The 16,748-nt window shown below is 48.0% G+C and overlaps 1 protein-coding gene across 1 annotated transcript; it reads left to right on the forward strand.

Moving 5' to 3' along the window:
• Positions 1 to 3,317: 3,317 nt before the first annotated feature.
• Positions 3,318 to 14,587, forward strand: sv2ba (synaptic vesicle glycoprotein 2Ba; the record flags this gene model as incomplete). Its single annotated transcript, XM_079737233.1, has 12 exons — positions 3,318 to 3,798; positions 5,547 to 5,727; positions 6,188 to 6,339; positions 7,942 to 8,075; positions 8,397 to 8,486; positions 11,189 to 11,302; positions 11,805 to 11,893; positions 12,558 to 12,722; positions 13,107 to 13,240; positions 13,492 to 13,692; positions 13,989 to 14,148; positions 14,404 to 14,587. 12 exons carry the CDS (start codon positions 3,318 to 3,320, stop codon positions 14,585 to 14,587), a joined length of 2,085 nt encoding a protein of 694 aa, XP_079593359.1.
• Positions 14,588 to 16,748: the final 2,161 nt, after the last annotated feature.

Genomic DNA, 16,748 nt, shown 5'->3' on the forward strand with positions numbered 1-16,748 from the left:
AGTGGGGTAAGGGCACGAACCCCTGATCCAAGACCCCCCAGGCCCACCTCAACCCGCCCAGAACACCCAAGGAAGCGATCATCAGTAGAGCCTGTTGCTCTGCCTGCTCGGATGGACCGTACCATTAGGTCACGTAGCAGGGGGGTGGGTCATATCGTGAAGTTGGAGTCCTAATCCGTGCCGGGCTGACAGCTCGGCCTAGCTCCAGTAATATGAAGGCTGTACCATCTGATAGGACATATACCATCGGAAAGGAATATCTCTCCTCCCATCGCTTCCTCAAAGTGGTTTTATTTTAGGTTGGAAAGGAGCGTCCAGTCTGGTAAGACTTCCGTTTCTTCCCCCTGGTATTTTCATGTGTTTAAGGAAGTAAGGATGAGTGTGACGAGTTGTAGGTGGTCCAGATTTAAGATAAAGATAAAACTGTCAGAAGGAAAATACAGTAGCAGTTGTAGCAGTAGTTGCAGTTGACTTAACTTTTGGAAGACAATGGACAAGCAGTAACTTTTGGAAAACAATGGACGACATGACTTTCAATGAATAAATTGTAGGATTACTAGTTGTTAATACTTTTCATCTTTACATTGGGAAAGCAGTCAATATGTATTATCATTATCCATGCACAGCTGAATGTACTTTTAATTCAGAGGTTTACAATGCCCAATGCTCACAAATACAGGTTATACACTCAAATAAACTATTTCAAGCAGTTGAGACATATCATTAAATAACCTATTCACTAACAATGCTGTGCACAAACCAAAGAGTGTGATGGCTCAAATATCTTTCTCTGAGATACTCTCTGATCTTTGGTGTTAGCTAGGGTGTTTCAGAGCACGTCCACAACGTCTTTAATCAATATTGTGCAGAAATGGTCTGCGATATAGATTAAGCCACAGGATTAATATTTGATTACATAATAGTGTATCAATGACTGATATTAAACATTTGGGTTGTGTGAAGGCGGACTGCTATTTGACTGGCTGGCAGAAGGTCATGTGACAAGGTCTCTATGCCCTCTGTCGCCGGTCATGGGGATTAAGGTGAACTCAGCTCAGGCCTGCCACACACACACACACACACACACACACACACACACACACACACACACACACACACACACACACACGCGCTTACAAACACCTATGCATGCACACAAGCCCATGTACATGCAAACGCAAGAATGAACACATGCAGACACACACACAAACACACACAACAAGCAAACCCAATATGATCCATCCAGGTATCATGGTGAACAGAAGGAGTCAAACTATTGATGCCTTGCTCAATCATTCAGTGTAATGTGGCTCCACGTCAAACACTCATCATGGTTCCATGGCTACCTTGGTCATTGAGGTGATATTCGGTGATTAAGCAGACTTTTGGTTTGCTATCGCTTGTTTCTATATCATAGCACTTTAAGAAGTTTGCTTAATTGATAACATTTTATGTAGCTGAATGACGCTTTCAGTTGTTGATCATACATCATTGTTGAAGGCACCTATTGTAAGTCCCTTTGGACAAAAGCGTCAGCTGAATAAATTGTATGTAATGTGATGTTATGACCGTGTGTCAGGGGCTCCAGGCTACAGGGTCCTTCCATCATCCTGAGAAGAATAGAGAGAAACATAGTGAGGGTAGGCCTGAACATGTTTCAAGTCTACTGACACTATTGGAAGTGGCTTGACCAATCAGGGACTCGCTTGACTAATCAGGGACAGCCCTGACGTTGGCATAATATTGGGTTGATAAACCCAAACCTAGCAGAGAGGGAGGGAGGGAGAGAGTTATTATCATTATGTAAGCCACAGCTGTGCTGGACTGGGGCAGTGAAGGACAATTCTCTCTCTCTCTCTCTCTCTCTCTCTCTCTCTCACTTTCTCTCTCTCTCTCTCTCTCTCTCTATCTCTCTCTCTCTCTCAAATCCACCAATGTTTCAGAGAGCACCTCCTTCTCTACCTGCCCCTAGTACACATCAGGCTACATCTACATAATATGAAGGGATGCAGTGTTGTGTTAGGACGGATAGTGCCGTACTGTGTCACTTCATATCATGATGTCATGATATTCTGATGCGATTGAGAACCAGTAAGTGATTTAAAAAAATGTTGGTCAAAACTCAGTAATCCTTTCTGTACCCACCACAATCAGCTCTCTCTGTGAACTTCTCTGGGAAAATCTCACACACATGCACACACACACACAGGACCAGCGATGAAATTTCCCTAAGCGGGATTAAATCATCGCACCCATCGTCATAACGACGAGATGTGGATACCGGAGAGGACTCAGCGATGTCTGTCTGTCCATCTGTCAGTGTGTCATAACATTATGGCAGAGAAAGGTTGGGGCTTTCCGCCCAAAGATGCCTATACAGGTAGACTGCAGACAGTGCATACAACACTAGAACATCTTTATCCAAGGGTTGATCATACATCTGAAGCAAGTTATGTAGATATAGTTGGTTAGCAAATGATCCGGTTAGTATATGCTACTTGGTATCTGAGAGTGCGGCACCACTGTTTTAAATGCCTGCTGATTCTTCTGATAGGGGAGCCATCAGGGCAGTACTGTGCAAAAGCAAATCTAGACTGTATTGAGTACTATTTTCTCCTTTATCATACCGCCTTAATTCTGCCTCTCCTCCATCCTCCCTCCATCATTTTGTCTCTCCTCTATATTCCCTTCATTATTCTTTCTTTTCTAAATATTCCCTCAATCATTCTGTCTCTACTCTATATTCCCTCCATCATTCTGTCATATATTGGTCATCCCTGTGTCTTTGCGAGTTGTCTAGATCATCCCTCTATCATTGTGTTTTGTTCAGATCGTCCCTCTATCATTCTGGAGTTGAAGTGAGCATCAACAACAGTGCTTTCCTGTAGTCTTTAGTCTGGTAGTCTATACACGTGCTGAGATTTACCTCTACTTTCACCCCGGCATTGAATTTCCCTTGTGAATCGCTGTTTTTATTCACCCAAGCTGTACCTCACTACGGCCAGCCATGGTTGCCCAAGGTACCCTGAGCTAATCAGTGACCAGCGTCTCTCCCTGTGTTTCAGACCCAGAATGTCCTTCTGCGTTCCCCGGGACAGTTAAGGATCTTCTCCCCTCCCCGCCCCAAAAGAATAGCCCAGACTAGTGACCCCGGCCTCAGCCTCCATCACCCCTGAACCACCCCCCCCCCCCGGCCAAGAGAGAGCCCGAGAGAATAGAGCCACACCTTCGGAGGAGCATGACATTATAGCCTCCACCATCTCGAAGCATCTTCCGTGCACCACGAGCCAGGGGCTGCCAGCCCACACCGCCCGACCATGGAGGACCCGTACCAGAACAACGTGACCCAGCCGCAGGGGGGCGACGGAGGCCAGTTCACCTACCCCCAGGAGGGCAGCGGGCCCGACGGCTACCCCTACCAGACCGACTTCCCCGCCAAGGATGAGGACGACGCGGCCAGCGACGCCACGGAGGGACACGACGAGGGCGAGCAGATGTACGAGGGCGAGTACCAGGGCATCCCCCACCCCGACGAGATCAAGGAGGCGCGGCGCGCCGCCCGCATGGAGGCCCGCCGGAAGGCGCGGCAGGAGGCCCAGTTGGAGGACGAGGACGACCTGCCCGACCAGTACGAGAACATCATGGAGGACTGCGGCCACGGGCGCTTCCAGTGGACGCTGTTCGCCGTGCTGGGGCTGGCGCTGATGGCGGACGGCGTGGACAGCTACGTGGTGGGCTTCGTGCTGCCGAGCGCCGAGAAGGACATGTGCATCACCAACGCCGACAAGGGCATGCTGGGTAAGTGGGCGGCGACAAGGGGCGAGGGGTTCTGTTGTGGGTTTGGGGGAAGTTGATTGTTTCGGCCGCCCTTGATTACAGTAGATAGGGGCGTGCTGTATTATATATAGTAATGATATATAATGGTAACACTTTACAATGAGGGTACAGTAATTAATCATTAATTAACATCATGCATTGGGTTAATTGAATGAATTGATGAACATTAATTTACAATTGACTAAGATTAAATAAATAGTTAACTAATGGTCTATGTTAATTAATTTGAATCAATTGATGTCAATCTATGTACCCTTATTGTAAAGCAATATACATACTCTGGTTTATATATCAATAATACAAGTAATACAAATACGGAACGATCATAAGTTATAAGGAGTGATTCATCTACAGCCTCTCATATGCAGAGGTACATTATCATAATCCTTTGTCTTCAGTCTCACATGGTTTTTAAGAATATAGATGCCTGATCTATCTTGCCTCTGCCTGATGACATCTCAGATGCCTGGTGGAACTGTTGAGGTGAAGACAGACCTTCTTGTCATGGAAGTTAGAAAGCATTCATGTCATGAATGCTTGATATGCTGGACAATTATTATTGAGAGTGTGGCCAGAAGAATGATGAGGAGGGGAGAAACAGAACCAGAAACATAAAGTTATGTTTTATGAACACTGTGGAAAAATGAATGAATGATCCAAGTTTGACTACAATAGCGGAATAGTTGGAGACATTGATAGCGTGTGTTACTTGAAGAATAAGATCATATATACAAAGATGGATAGACGGATAGACGGATAGACGGATAGACGGATAGACGGATAGACGGATAGACGGATAGACGGATAGACAGATAGACAGATAGACAGATAGACAGATAGATAGATGATATATAGATAATGAGACACGATACAAGACTTCAAGCTTTAAGCATTTAACACTCCTGTGAGTGTGCAAGCACCTACTAGTGTGTGTGTGTGTGTGTGTGTGTGTGTGTGTGTGTGTGTGTGTGTGTGTGTGTGTGTGTGTGTGTGTGTGTGTGTGTGCGTGTGTTTGTGGTCCTGTAATCTCCAGTACGGGGAAGAGCTGTATTAAGGAGCTTATTCTCGGTGTAGTAAACTGTAGAGCAGGTCAGTCTGCTGCCTGATTGCCTGCAGGAGGGACGGCTGCTGGTTCTGTCTGACAGCAGTTGGCCTGGACGCTGACCTCTGCTATAATATACACACATTCTGTGTTTCATCACTGAGTCTGAGTGAAGGGACCGAACCATTACTGCGGTAATCTCGCTCGATGACACAAAGCGATCTTGTACATCATTTTAGTTGATCTAACTTGTCCGGTTTGCCAGGTTGTTGAAAGAATAAATAATTGTATTTTAATTGTGGAAGATATCATTGACAACTCATCTCATCATGCTTGGAGCTGCTCGTGGGTCTTGTCCTTGTAAGTTCAAACCAGGGCCGGGTTGCCCCCCTATTGTGCAACACGACTGCTACTGACCTTGAAGATGACACCTTCTGGGTGGTGTAGGATGGGGGGGTGGGGGGTTGTGTATGAATGAGCAGTCTTTAAAGTTATGAAGGGCAAGTCCAGGTTACTCAATATTTATTTATTTGTGTGTGTCTCTGTGTGTGTGTGCATGTGTGTGCGTGTGTGCCTGTGTGTGTGTGTGTGTGCGCACACGTGTGCGTGTGCGTGTGTGTGTGTGTGTGTGTGTGTGTGTGTGTGCGTGTGTGTGTGTGTTCTGCAGGTCTGCTGGTGTACGTGGCCATGCTGGCAGGGGCGCTGGTGTGGGGAGGGCTGAGTGACAAGCTGGGCCGCAGGAAGGTCCTGATCTACGTCCTCACCATCGACATCGTCTTCAGCTTCCTCTCCTGCTTTGCCCAGGGATACGGCTTCTTCCTGTTCTTCAGGTTCTGCTCCGGCTTCGGGTGAGAGGACGGACGGATGATATGGAAGAGGCAGAGCAAGACAGAATGATGAAGGGTTGATGGAGAACTGGCAAATGATGGGTGGATGATAGAGAGGCAGACTCAGGAGGGATGAGAGAGGACAGACAGAATGATGGAGGGGTGAGAGAGGAGAGACAGAAAGATGGAGGGATGACAGAGGAGAGACAGAAAGATGGAGGGATGAGAGAGGAGAGACAGAAAGAGGGAGGGATGACAGAGGAGAGACAGAATGATGGAGGGATGAGAGAGGAGACAGAAAGATGGAGGGATGAGAGAGGAGAGACAGAAAGAGGGAGGGATGACAGAGGAGAGAGAATGATGGAGGGATGACAGAGGAGATACAGAAAGATGGAGGGATGACAGAGAGACAGAATGATGGGGGGGGGGTTACATAATGATGGTTACGTGATACAGAACCTCTTATGCTCCTCTCCCCCAGGATCGGAGGTTCCATCCCCATCGTGTACACCTACTTCGCAGAGTTCCTCCAGATAGAGAAGCGAGGAGAACATCTCAGCTGGCTCTGCATGTTCTGGATGCTGGGGGGGCTGTACGCGTCCTTCACCGCATGGGGCATCATCCCCCACTACGGTGACTAAACACACACACACACACACACACTCTCCAGTCCCAGACCTACTGGGGCTGGTGATGGTCTGGTCTGATCTGCGTTGGGTGTTGTACTGTTGCTGCGATGTGAATGTTGAGGGACCAAGCCTAAGAATTTGACTCTTGTGTACAGTACAATAAGATGTAATAAAAGTGATTCTGATTCTGATTCTTGTCTGGTAATGGTGTGGTCCGCCTGTGTGTTTGGTCTGGTCTGATAGTGGTCTAATCTGGGTGTGGGCCAGGTCTGGTCTGATAGGGGTCTGGTCTGGGTGGCACTTGGACTGGTCTGTTAATGGTCTGGTATCTGTGTTGGATGAGTTTGGTCTAGTTACAGTCTGGTCTGGTTGTGGGCTAGGTCGGGTCTGTTAATGGTCTGGTGTCTGTGATGGATGAGTCTGGTCTGTTAATGGTCTGGTGTCTGTGTTGGATGAGTCTGGTCTGTTAATGGTCTGGTGTCTGTGATGGATGAGTCTGGTCTGTTAATGGTCTGGTGTCTGTGTTGGATGAGTCTGGTCTGTTAATGGTCTGGTGTCTGTGTTGGATGAGTCCGGTCTGGTTATGGTCCGGTCTGGGTGTGGCTGGCTCAGCATGTTCTGGATGCTGAGCCAGCATCCAGACCAGCTGGGGGGGGGGGGGGGGGGGGGGGGGGGGGTTGGTCTGTGTTGGGTCTCAGTCTGGCCTCAGTCTGGTCTGGTAGGTCTGTGTTGGGTCTCAAACTGGTAAAGGTCAGGTTGGTCTGTGTTGGGTCTCAGTCTGGACTGGTTGGTCTGTGTTGGGTCTCAGTCTGGTAATGGTCTGGTTGGGTCTGTGATGGGTCAGTGTGTGTTGGGTCTCAGTCTGGCCTCAGTCTGGTCTGGTAGGTCTGTGTTGGGTCTCAAACTGGTAAAGGTCAGGTTGGTCTGTGTTGGGTCTCAGTCTGGACTGGTTGGTCTGTGTTGGGTCTCAGTCTGGTAATGGTCTGGTTGGGTCTGTGATGGGTCAGTGTGTGTTGGGTCTCAGTCTGGCCTCAGTCTGGTCTGGTAGGTCTGTGTTGGGTCTCAAACTGGTAAAGGTCAGGTTGGTCTGTGTTGGGTCTCAGTCTGGACTGGTTGGTCTGTGTTGGGTCTCAGTCTGGTAATGGTCTGGTTTGGTCTGTGATGGGTCAGTGTGTGTTGGGTCTCAGTCTGGTCTCAGTCTGGTCTGGTAGGTCTGTGTTGGGTCTCAAACTGGTAAAGGTCAGGTTGGTCTGTGTTGGGTCTCAGTCTGGAATGGTTGGTCTGTGTTGGGTCTCAGTCTGGTAATGGTCTGGTTGGGTCTGTGATGGGTCAGTGTGTGTTGGGTCTCAGTCTGGTCTCAGTCTGGTCTGGGAGGTCTGTGTTGGGTCTCAAACTGGTAAAGGTCAGGTTGGTCTGTGTTGGGTCTCAGTCTGGAATGGTTGGTCTGTGTTGGGACTCAGTCTGGTCTGGTTGGTCTGTGTTGGGTCTCAGTCTGGTAATGGTCTGGTTGGGTCAGTGATAGGTCTCAGTCTGGTCTCGTGATGGTCTGGTTGGTCTGTGTTGGGTCTCAGTCTGGTAATGATCTGGTTGGGTCTACTGGTTCTAGGCTGGGGCTTCGCCATCGGCACTGAGGTCCAGTTCCACGGCTGGAGGGCCTTCATCCTGGTCTGTACCTTCCCAGCCATTGCTGCCCTCGTGGGGGTGGTCTTCATGCCAGAGAGCCCCCGCTTTCTACTAGAGGTACACACACATTTACACAAACACACAGACACACAGACACGCACAAACCTCTTCATTTGGCTTCATATTATTAGCAGTTATGTCAATGTTGTTTTTGTATGTGTGTGTGTCTGTGTGTGTGTATGTGTGTGTCTGCATGTGTTTGCGTGCATATGCGTCTGCGTGTGTATATGTGTGTGCGTGTGTCTGCATGTGTTTGCGTGCATATGCGTCTGTGTGTGTACATGTGTGTGCGTGTGTGCATGTGCTTGCGTGCATGTGTGTGCTTGTGTGTGTGCGTGTGTGTGTGTGTGTGTGTGTGTGTGTGTGTGTGTGTGACAGAACGCCAGGCACGACGAGGCCTGGATGATCCTGAGGAACGTCCACGACACCAACTGGAAGGCGAAAGGGGAGCCAGAGAGAGTCTTCACTGTGAGTCCACAGAGACAGAAGCATATTAATGTGAATCCTCAAACTAGGTCAAAGGGTTAGATGGAATAGAAGCTAATGGAAAATGTTACACTCTTACCGCATATGATAAACAATACACAGGTATCTGCCATGTTAAGTCATGTTTATTTCAAAGGTGTTACGATGACAAGTTTGGGGATAATTCATCTATACAAAGTATTTTCAATAAAAACAAATTGACATATTAACAATAAAACAACATGCATGGCTACACCATCATAAGTCAATAGGAACATTTGTTTTCAGTGCATATTTTCAGTGCACTGGCCTTTTAATTTCTTCAATTCAACAAGATGTATAATGAAATCTGCCCCTATAATGCAACAGATGTATCCTCTCGGTATAGGAACACTCATACTCTGCCTATGCATTCAAAATTAAACATTTGAAAACAGACCATGAAGAAACAAGAACAAGAAACAATGACTTAATAAGTGCAAGACACATTGAAAAACGTCAGAATACATTAAATTATATATATAGGAACTCGTTAGCGTATCTGTTTGTGTACGTTCGCTATGCAGCCCTGCTATTGCGCATTCACAGACTGGCTTTTGTCAAAGGAATACCCGGTCAATGATGGACTTAATATGGACACAAAAGACTAAACATTCAATCTTTGTATGGATTTATATGCACGTTACAGTGAGCAGATCTCTAAGGTTACCCAACATGATAGTTTTTCGACAGCAACAAACTATTGCATCAGGCCTAATAGAAAATAAAAAATTAACTTACGTGCAGTGCCATTCGAAGTCTTGAAATGGCCTTCCCTTTTTGGCAATTGCGTGTGCATTTCGAACTAACTTCTATCAAGCTGGGCTGTTTTGAGGCTATCGCGCGTCCTCATCGCTGTCGTGGTTTCGGGCGCTGATTTTCCCATGGCAATTTTCAAAACTCGTGGTCCTCCACGGCTTCCAATTTTAGGTTTTGTGCCCCACTCACAAAACTATTGGACATGTGGCCATCCGAAGCATGTTTACGACAGAGAGCACAGAACATTGTCTGGTTCGTCCCGTTAAACACCAGCCAGTCACGGTGTTGCCCACTGTCCGATGTTCGCCATCTCTCATTAAAACAACGCTTCTTTTTGGGGATGACAGCCGTACTATCGTCCGCCACCTGTACCTGGCCTACACTCTCCTCAGCTGTTCTCTTTCCTCCGGTGAGGAAACGCAACATTGCTTTCTCTAGTAGTTCTTTCTTTATATGTCGATAATTAGCCTAGCATACTATACCAAATGTTGATACCAGCATATTTTCTCTATGGTTACCGGTATATTATCCCGGAAGTTGACAGTCGCAGTTCAGCAAAAGAGGCGTAGAAGAAGAAAGGGGCCGGATGTTGACAGTAATGGTTGTGGAACTGTGCAGCGCCGTATGACGAGTGTATTAAATATGCAAATTTGATCGGACCTGACTGGAAAGTATTACCCGACACAGTGGCGGGTGAAGTGACACCCGCCCACCCACCAATTCACCCGCCACCATACAAATCCACCCGCAAATGGCGTGTGGTGGGTGTTAATTTCCATTTCTGAACTGTTGCGTTCTTGAAGAAAATAGTCTAATTCGGATCGCTTTTAACTCACTTTATTTGTTAAAGTATTTCGGTATGGTAGCTATGAAGCAAAAGGAGGGGAATTGTATGGACACGCCTGTGAGCGACAAACAGCAGGCCTCTGTACCTAACTCCTTAGTATGGACTGCCGGATGTTTCTCATTTCGTTGGCTCCAGGCCCTGCTTTAATACCGAGTAGGTGTGGCCTATGTGTCGTATTGGCTCCGCCCTCCTCACCTGTATAAAGGTGCTGCCATCTGTGGCTGGAATAGTTATTGCAGCTTATATGTCGGGTCCTGCCCCCCTTGTGGCTATGTATAGTAATTACAGCTTATGTGTTCGATCCTACTTCCTAGTGGCTATGTATGGTAATTACGGCTTATGTGTTCGATCCTACTTCGTAGTGGCTATGTATGGTAGCCCATGTGCTTAAAATACGTAACACAACCCTACTGTGGACTACCGGTTTGACCTTTGACATCTCTCCCGGGGGGAAGGTTACATTAAGATAACTAGCTAAAGGAGATAGAGCTAACCAGCTAATAAACCTTACTAAGGACTACCGGTTTGACCTTTGACCTCTCTCCCCGGGGTGAAGGTTTCATTAAGATAACTAGCTAAAGGAGATAGCGCTAACCAGCTAATAAACCTTACTAAGGACTATCGGTTTGACCTTTCACCCCTCTCCCCGGGGGGAAGGTTACATTAAGATAACTAGCTAAAGGAGATAGAGCTAACCAGCTAATAAACCTTACTAAGGACTATCGTTTTGACCTTTCACCCCTCTCCCCGGGGGGAAGGTTACATTAAGATAACTAGCTAAAGGAGATAGAGCTAACCAGCTAATAAACCTTACTAAGGACTACCGGTTTGACCTTTGACCTCTCTCCCGGGGTGAAGGTTTCATTAAGATAACTAACTAAAGGAGCCAAAGCTAACCAGCTAATAAACCTTACTAAGGACTACCGGTTTGACCTTTGACCTCTCTCCCCGGGGTGAAAGTTTCATTAAGATAACTAACTAAAGGAGCCAAAGCTAACCAGCTAATGAACCCTACTGCGGACTACCGGTTTGACCTTTGACCTCTCTCCCTGGGGTGAAGGTGACCAACATCAAGACGCCCCAGACCCAGGAGGATGAGTTCATTGAGATCCAGAGTGAGACCGGGACAGCCTTCCAGCGCTGGACCGTCAGACACACCACCCTGCTCCAGCAGGTGAGCTCCTCATCAAAGCACTGCAAACGATGCTACGGGCCTATTTCTTAAGGGATGACTATGGTACCGCGTTCACGCAACGCGGTGACCACACAGGCGCTTCGACGCGGCCGTGAACCTTTATGGTTCTGCGTCGGGTTTTAGTGAGCGGACCAATCACAGCCCTCGCTGCTGCGATGCCCTGACGTGCGCCTTTTTGGGAGGCGCACGTCAGGCCCTTGCGGTGGGCGCAAGGAGGGTCCGCAAGGACGTAAAGGGGTCCGTAACCCCCTTGCGTCACGTGAACGTGGGACCATAATCAGCCCTTCACATGGCAGAAAATCACATCATCTGCATTATAGGCATGCAGGCATACTACAGAGAATAGCTACACAAAACAAGTTGTGTGATTACTAACATGTCTGTCTGCCTGTCTGTCTTTCTGTCTTACTGTCTGTCTGTGTATCTGTCCCGTTCACCCTCTCTCTCTCTCTCTCTCTCTGTCTGTCTGTCTGTTTTCCAGGTGATGTCTAACGTCATGTCTCTCTCGGCTGCAGACCTCAGGTTGCAGGGTCTCTTCCTCGTTATCGTCTGGTTCTGTCTGGCGTTCAGGTGAGCACATTGTATAAGTAAAACATGTTGAATGATATATATATACATATACATATGGGATAGGAGTTGTTTTTAAGTTGTATTCCCATTCTGCAAGGGTCTAGTTCCCAACCATAATGTAATGAATTGTTGAACATCCACATACATGTATGAAATAAATGAACAGCTGTACACACATCTATAACTGTGTAGTGTTGTTGCTTTGATTAAAAGTGTTTGATGGATGACAGATAACAATTAATATTAATTTGCATTGTGTGTGTGTGTGTGTGTGTGTAATATTTGTTTGTGTGCTTGTGTGTGGGTGTATTATGTGTGTTTTTGTGCGTGTGTATGTGCGTGTATGTGTGTGCATGTGTTTTTGTGTGTTTGTTATGTGTGTGTGTGTGTATGTGTGTGCGTGTGTTTTTGTGTGTTTATTATGTGTGTGTGTATGTGTGCGTGTGTTTTTGTGTGTTTATTATGTGTGTGTGTATGTGTGTGCGTGTGTTTTTGTGTGTTTATTATGTGTGTGTGTGTGTGTGTGTGTGTGTGTGTGTGTGTGTGTGTGTGTGTGTGTGTGTGTGCGTGTGTTTTTGTGTGTTTATTATGTGTGTGTGTATGTGTGTGCGTGTGTTTTTGTGTGTTTATTGTGTGTGTGTGTGTGTGTGTGTGTGTGTGGTAGCTACCACGGGCTAGGCGTGTGGTTCCCAGACATGATCAAGTACATGCAGTACGAGGAGTACGAGGCCAAGACTCGCGTGTTCCACCGGGAGCGCGTGGAGCGCTTCCACTTCAACTTCTCTCTGGTCAACCAGATCCACCGCGAGGGGGAGTACATCCATGACAAGTAGGTGGACCCAAGACCCCCAAGACCCCCCAGAGACCCTGGACCCCCAAGACCCCCCAGAGCCCCAGTCCCAGACCCTCCAGACCCTCCAGACCCCTCAGACCCCCAAGACCCCCCAGAGACCCTAGACCTCCAAGACCCCAGCCCTCCAGACCCCCAGTTCCCAAGACCCCCCAGACCCCAAAGACCCCTAAGATCCCCCGGAAACCCAGCACTCCCAGATCCCCTTGACCCTAGAACCGAAAACCCCCCAGACCCCGAGAAAAGTAGTTTCTACTCAAGCTACTTACTCCAGTTGATCCACTTGTATTGAAGTCATGATTAATCTTTGTAGCGTGGGACTTGTCACTTACAGCTGCTGGGATTTGTTGCCTCTCTCTGCAGGTTTGAGGAAATCGAGATGAAGTCGGTGAAGTTTGAGCACTCCCTGTTTGAGAACTGCTACTTTGAGGACATCAGGTCCACCAACACCTTCTTTGAGAACTGCACCCTGAAAAACACTGTGTTCTACAACACAGGTAGGCTGTGATTAGTGAGTGAATAAAGATTCATTGAGTAATCTTTTTGTATACACGCGAAGGACCTGCATGGGTTTTAAGATCAAATGTTTGCTCAAATCAATGGTTTATGAAGTCACTATCTCCCGCGACCCAAAATGCAAATGAGGCGACCTTAGCGGGCTCCTGCCCCACAGGTTGGGAATCGCTGCTGTGGAGGGACTAACGTAAAAGTGTGTGAACCTGAGCTCTGCTTCTCCTGTGGTTGTCAGATCTGTGGGAGGAGAAGTTCAAGGACTGCCGCATGGAGAACACCACCTTCTTGCACCCCAAAAAGGGCTGCCATCTCAACTTCCAGGAGGAGAACGACATCGTCATCTACCTGGTCAGCTTCCTGGGCAGCCTTGCAGTGTTGCCTGGCAACATCATCTCGGCGCTCTTCATGGATAAGATAGGAAGGATCAAAATCATAGGTTCGTTCAATCAATACCCTCTTTCTATCATTAAATCGATCACTCTACATATCATTTATCTATCTATCTATCAATCCATCCGTTTGCCGTCCGTCTGTCCATCCGTCCGTCCGTCCGGCCGGCCGTCTGGCTGTCTGTATATCTATCTATCTATCTATCTATCTATCTATCTCTCTCTCTCTCTCTCTCTCTCTCTCTCTCTCTCTCTCTCTCTCTCTCTCTCTCTCTCTCTCTCTCTCTCTCTCTCTCTCTATCAATCTATCTATGTAACGATGATGTAACGTCCTGTCCTCCAGGCGGCTCCATGCTGGGCTCGGCGGCCTGCAGCTTCCTGCTGCTGCTGAGCTTCAGCCAGGGGGCGGTGATCTGCTGGCAGTGCCTCTTCTACGCCGTCAGCGTGGCCGCCTGGAACGGCCTGCAGGTCATCTCCGTGGAGGTCTACCCCACCGCGAAACGGTAGGGCCTCAACCCCGTAGCCCTCTGAGGAAGGCAAGGGTCTTAACCCCATAGCCCTGTGATTAACAGTAGGGTCTCGACTTCATAACCCATTGATAAACAACACACACTTGACTTCAACAATGTTCTTTGTGTGTCTCTCTCTCTCTCTCTCTCTCTCTCTCTCTCTCTCTCTCTCTCTCTCTCTCCCTCTCTCCCTCTCCCTCTCTCCGTCCCTCTCTCTCCCTCTCCCTCTCCCTCTCCCTCTCTCTGCAGAGCGACGGCGTTCGGCGTCCTGAACGCCGTGTGCAAGTTCGCCGCCATCATCGGCAGCTTTATCTTCGCCTCCTTCATCGGCATCACCCGGATCGTCCCCATCTTCCTGGCCATCGCTGCGCTGGCGTGCGGCGGGCTGCTGGCGCTCAAGCTGCCCGAGACGCGCGAGAAGGTGCTGTCCTAAACCGCCAAAGCCCCGCCGGGAGGCTCACCCCCTCCACCACCTCCACCTCGCCACACCCACTCACACCCACACACCCAGCCCCATATGGAGGCTGATTTACACATGTATGTGTGTGTGCGTGTGTGTGTGTGTGTGGGGGGGGGTCAAAAGAGATACAGTGGATGCGGAGTGGATGGGGTAGTCATGGTGATTTGATCCGTCCAGTATCCACTCTCATCCGACTCTGCGATGACATGAGTTTTATCAAACCACTGTTCAGACACATGCTCATATACACTAACGCGCGCGCACACACACACACGCACGCACGCACACACGCACGCACGCACGCACACACACACACACACACACACACGTAGCTAGTGACTTCCTGATGTCTGAGGCCTATGTAGGAGAAAGGTTCAATACGAAGGTCTAAAGAAGAGCTTAAAAAGGGTCAAGTAGTTTCTGTTGTGGTGCATTAGTGTTTGATGAGGAGGAGGCTGTTCCATCCTCTTCATCCTTGTCCAGACATAGCCTCTCAGTGTTTTGAACACAGCTGATGGACTGATGGATATATTGATCTATTGATCTGTACTGTGACATCTCTGTCAGAATCCATGATTGATCCTCAATTATGTGTTTTTCTTCTTACCTTCTCCTCTCACCTGCTAGCGTCTCTATCTCAACAATGTCCCCTAGATCCTCCTCCTTCTGCTCACCTCCTCCTCCTTCTCCTCCTCCTCCTTTTCCTGCCCCATCTCTTCTCCTCCTCCTCCTTATTGTTCTCCTTTTCCTCCTCCTCTTTCTGCTCCTCGTTCTCCTCCTCCTCCTCCTCCTCCTCTCCTGATCTGAACATGCTGTGACAAAATGTACCAACACTAATTTGTTCCGTTCATGTGTTCATTACCTTCTTGCTGTATGTTTGTATTATGATGTTTTTTTGAACAATGTCTATGTTTGAGATTAGATATTTTGATATTTTGCTCTCTTTTTGACGTTGTGGTGAGGAGCAGTGCTAGCAGTCTTAGCCGCCACGCTGCTTTTCTTACAACATAGATCCACATTTCTAAGGAGCATGTTACTTTCTGCGCTGACCAGCCTGTGTGTGTGTGTGTGTGTGTGTGTGTGTGTGTGTGTGTGTGTGCGTGCGTGTGTGTTTATGTGCGTGTTTGTGAGAGAAAGAGACAGCGAACAACAGTGTATGTATGTGTTAATGTGCTCATGTTCTTGTGTGTGTGTGTGCGTGAAAGACAGAGACAGTGAGCAAGAGTGTGTGAATGCATTAATGTGTGTGTGTGTGTGTGTGTGTGTGTGTGTGTGTGTGTGTGTGTGTGTGTGTGTGTGTGTGTGTGTGTGTGCTCGCTTCGCGGCTGTTATCTATTGTCTGTGAACATAGCCCTGTAGCGTATACAGTGTGTTTTCGTGTTGCTGTCGAGACATAGCGGCGTATGTTTGTGTGTGTGTTAGCTCTACGTATCTCATAAGACTCTTCAGCCCTCTTGATGGGCAGGGGATGTAGGAACACGGTGGTCTCTCCAACACAAGCGAACCGTTTCAAAATAAAAGCCCCAAAGAACACTGATGGAGAATATCTGGTCTTCCTGCCACTTAAGTTAGCAAGGTTCCGCTCTTCACCACGTTGGAGAACACATCCACTCTGTTTTGTTTTGTGATGTCGAAAAAATTAAAAATAAACATGTGAATGTATTCAGGAGTCTCACATCTTTATTTGGTGTGTTTGTGTGTGTCTGTGTGTGTGTGTGTTTGATTGTGAGAGAGATATAGAGAGAGAGTTTGTGTGTTTGTGCGAGATATCTAGAGAGAGTTTGTGTGCTTATGTGTTTGTGTGTGTTTGTGTGTTTGTGAGAGAGAGATGGAGAGTGTGTGTGTGTGTGTGTGTGTGTGTGTGTGTGTGTGTGTGTGTGTGTGGTTGGCGGCAAACAGGTGTGAGTACTGTAATGTGGCCTGTGTGTGTGTTTGTGTGGGAGCAGTGTAAAGTGTGTGTGTTTACTCTATCTGGGGTGTGAAACAGAGCTGCTTGTGTCATCAGGGGTCGCGACCCCACAACACAACGGAACACCTCCACCCCCGACGAACTCGCCCCCCCCCCCCCTCGCCTTGTTGTCCTTGTACCGCTCTTAGCCTAGCCTAGCCTAGCCTAGCCTAGCGTACAGGCTCC

Source organism: Pollachius pollachius (assembly GCF_949987615.1).
Source record: "Pollachius pollachius genome assembly, chromosome: 5".
NCBI lineage: Eukaryota > Metazoa > Chordata > Actinopteri > Gadiformes > Gadidae > Pollachius > Pollachius pollachius.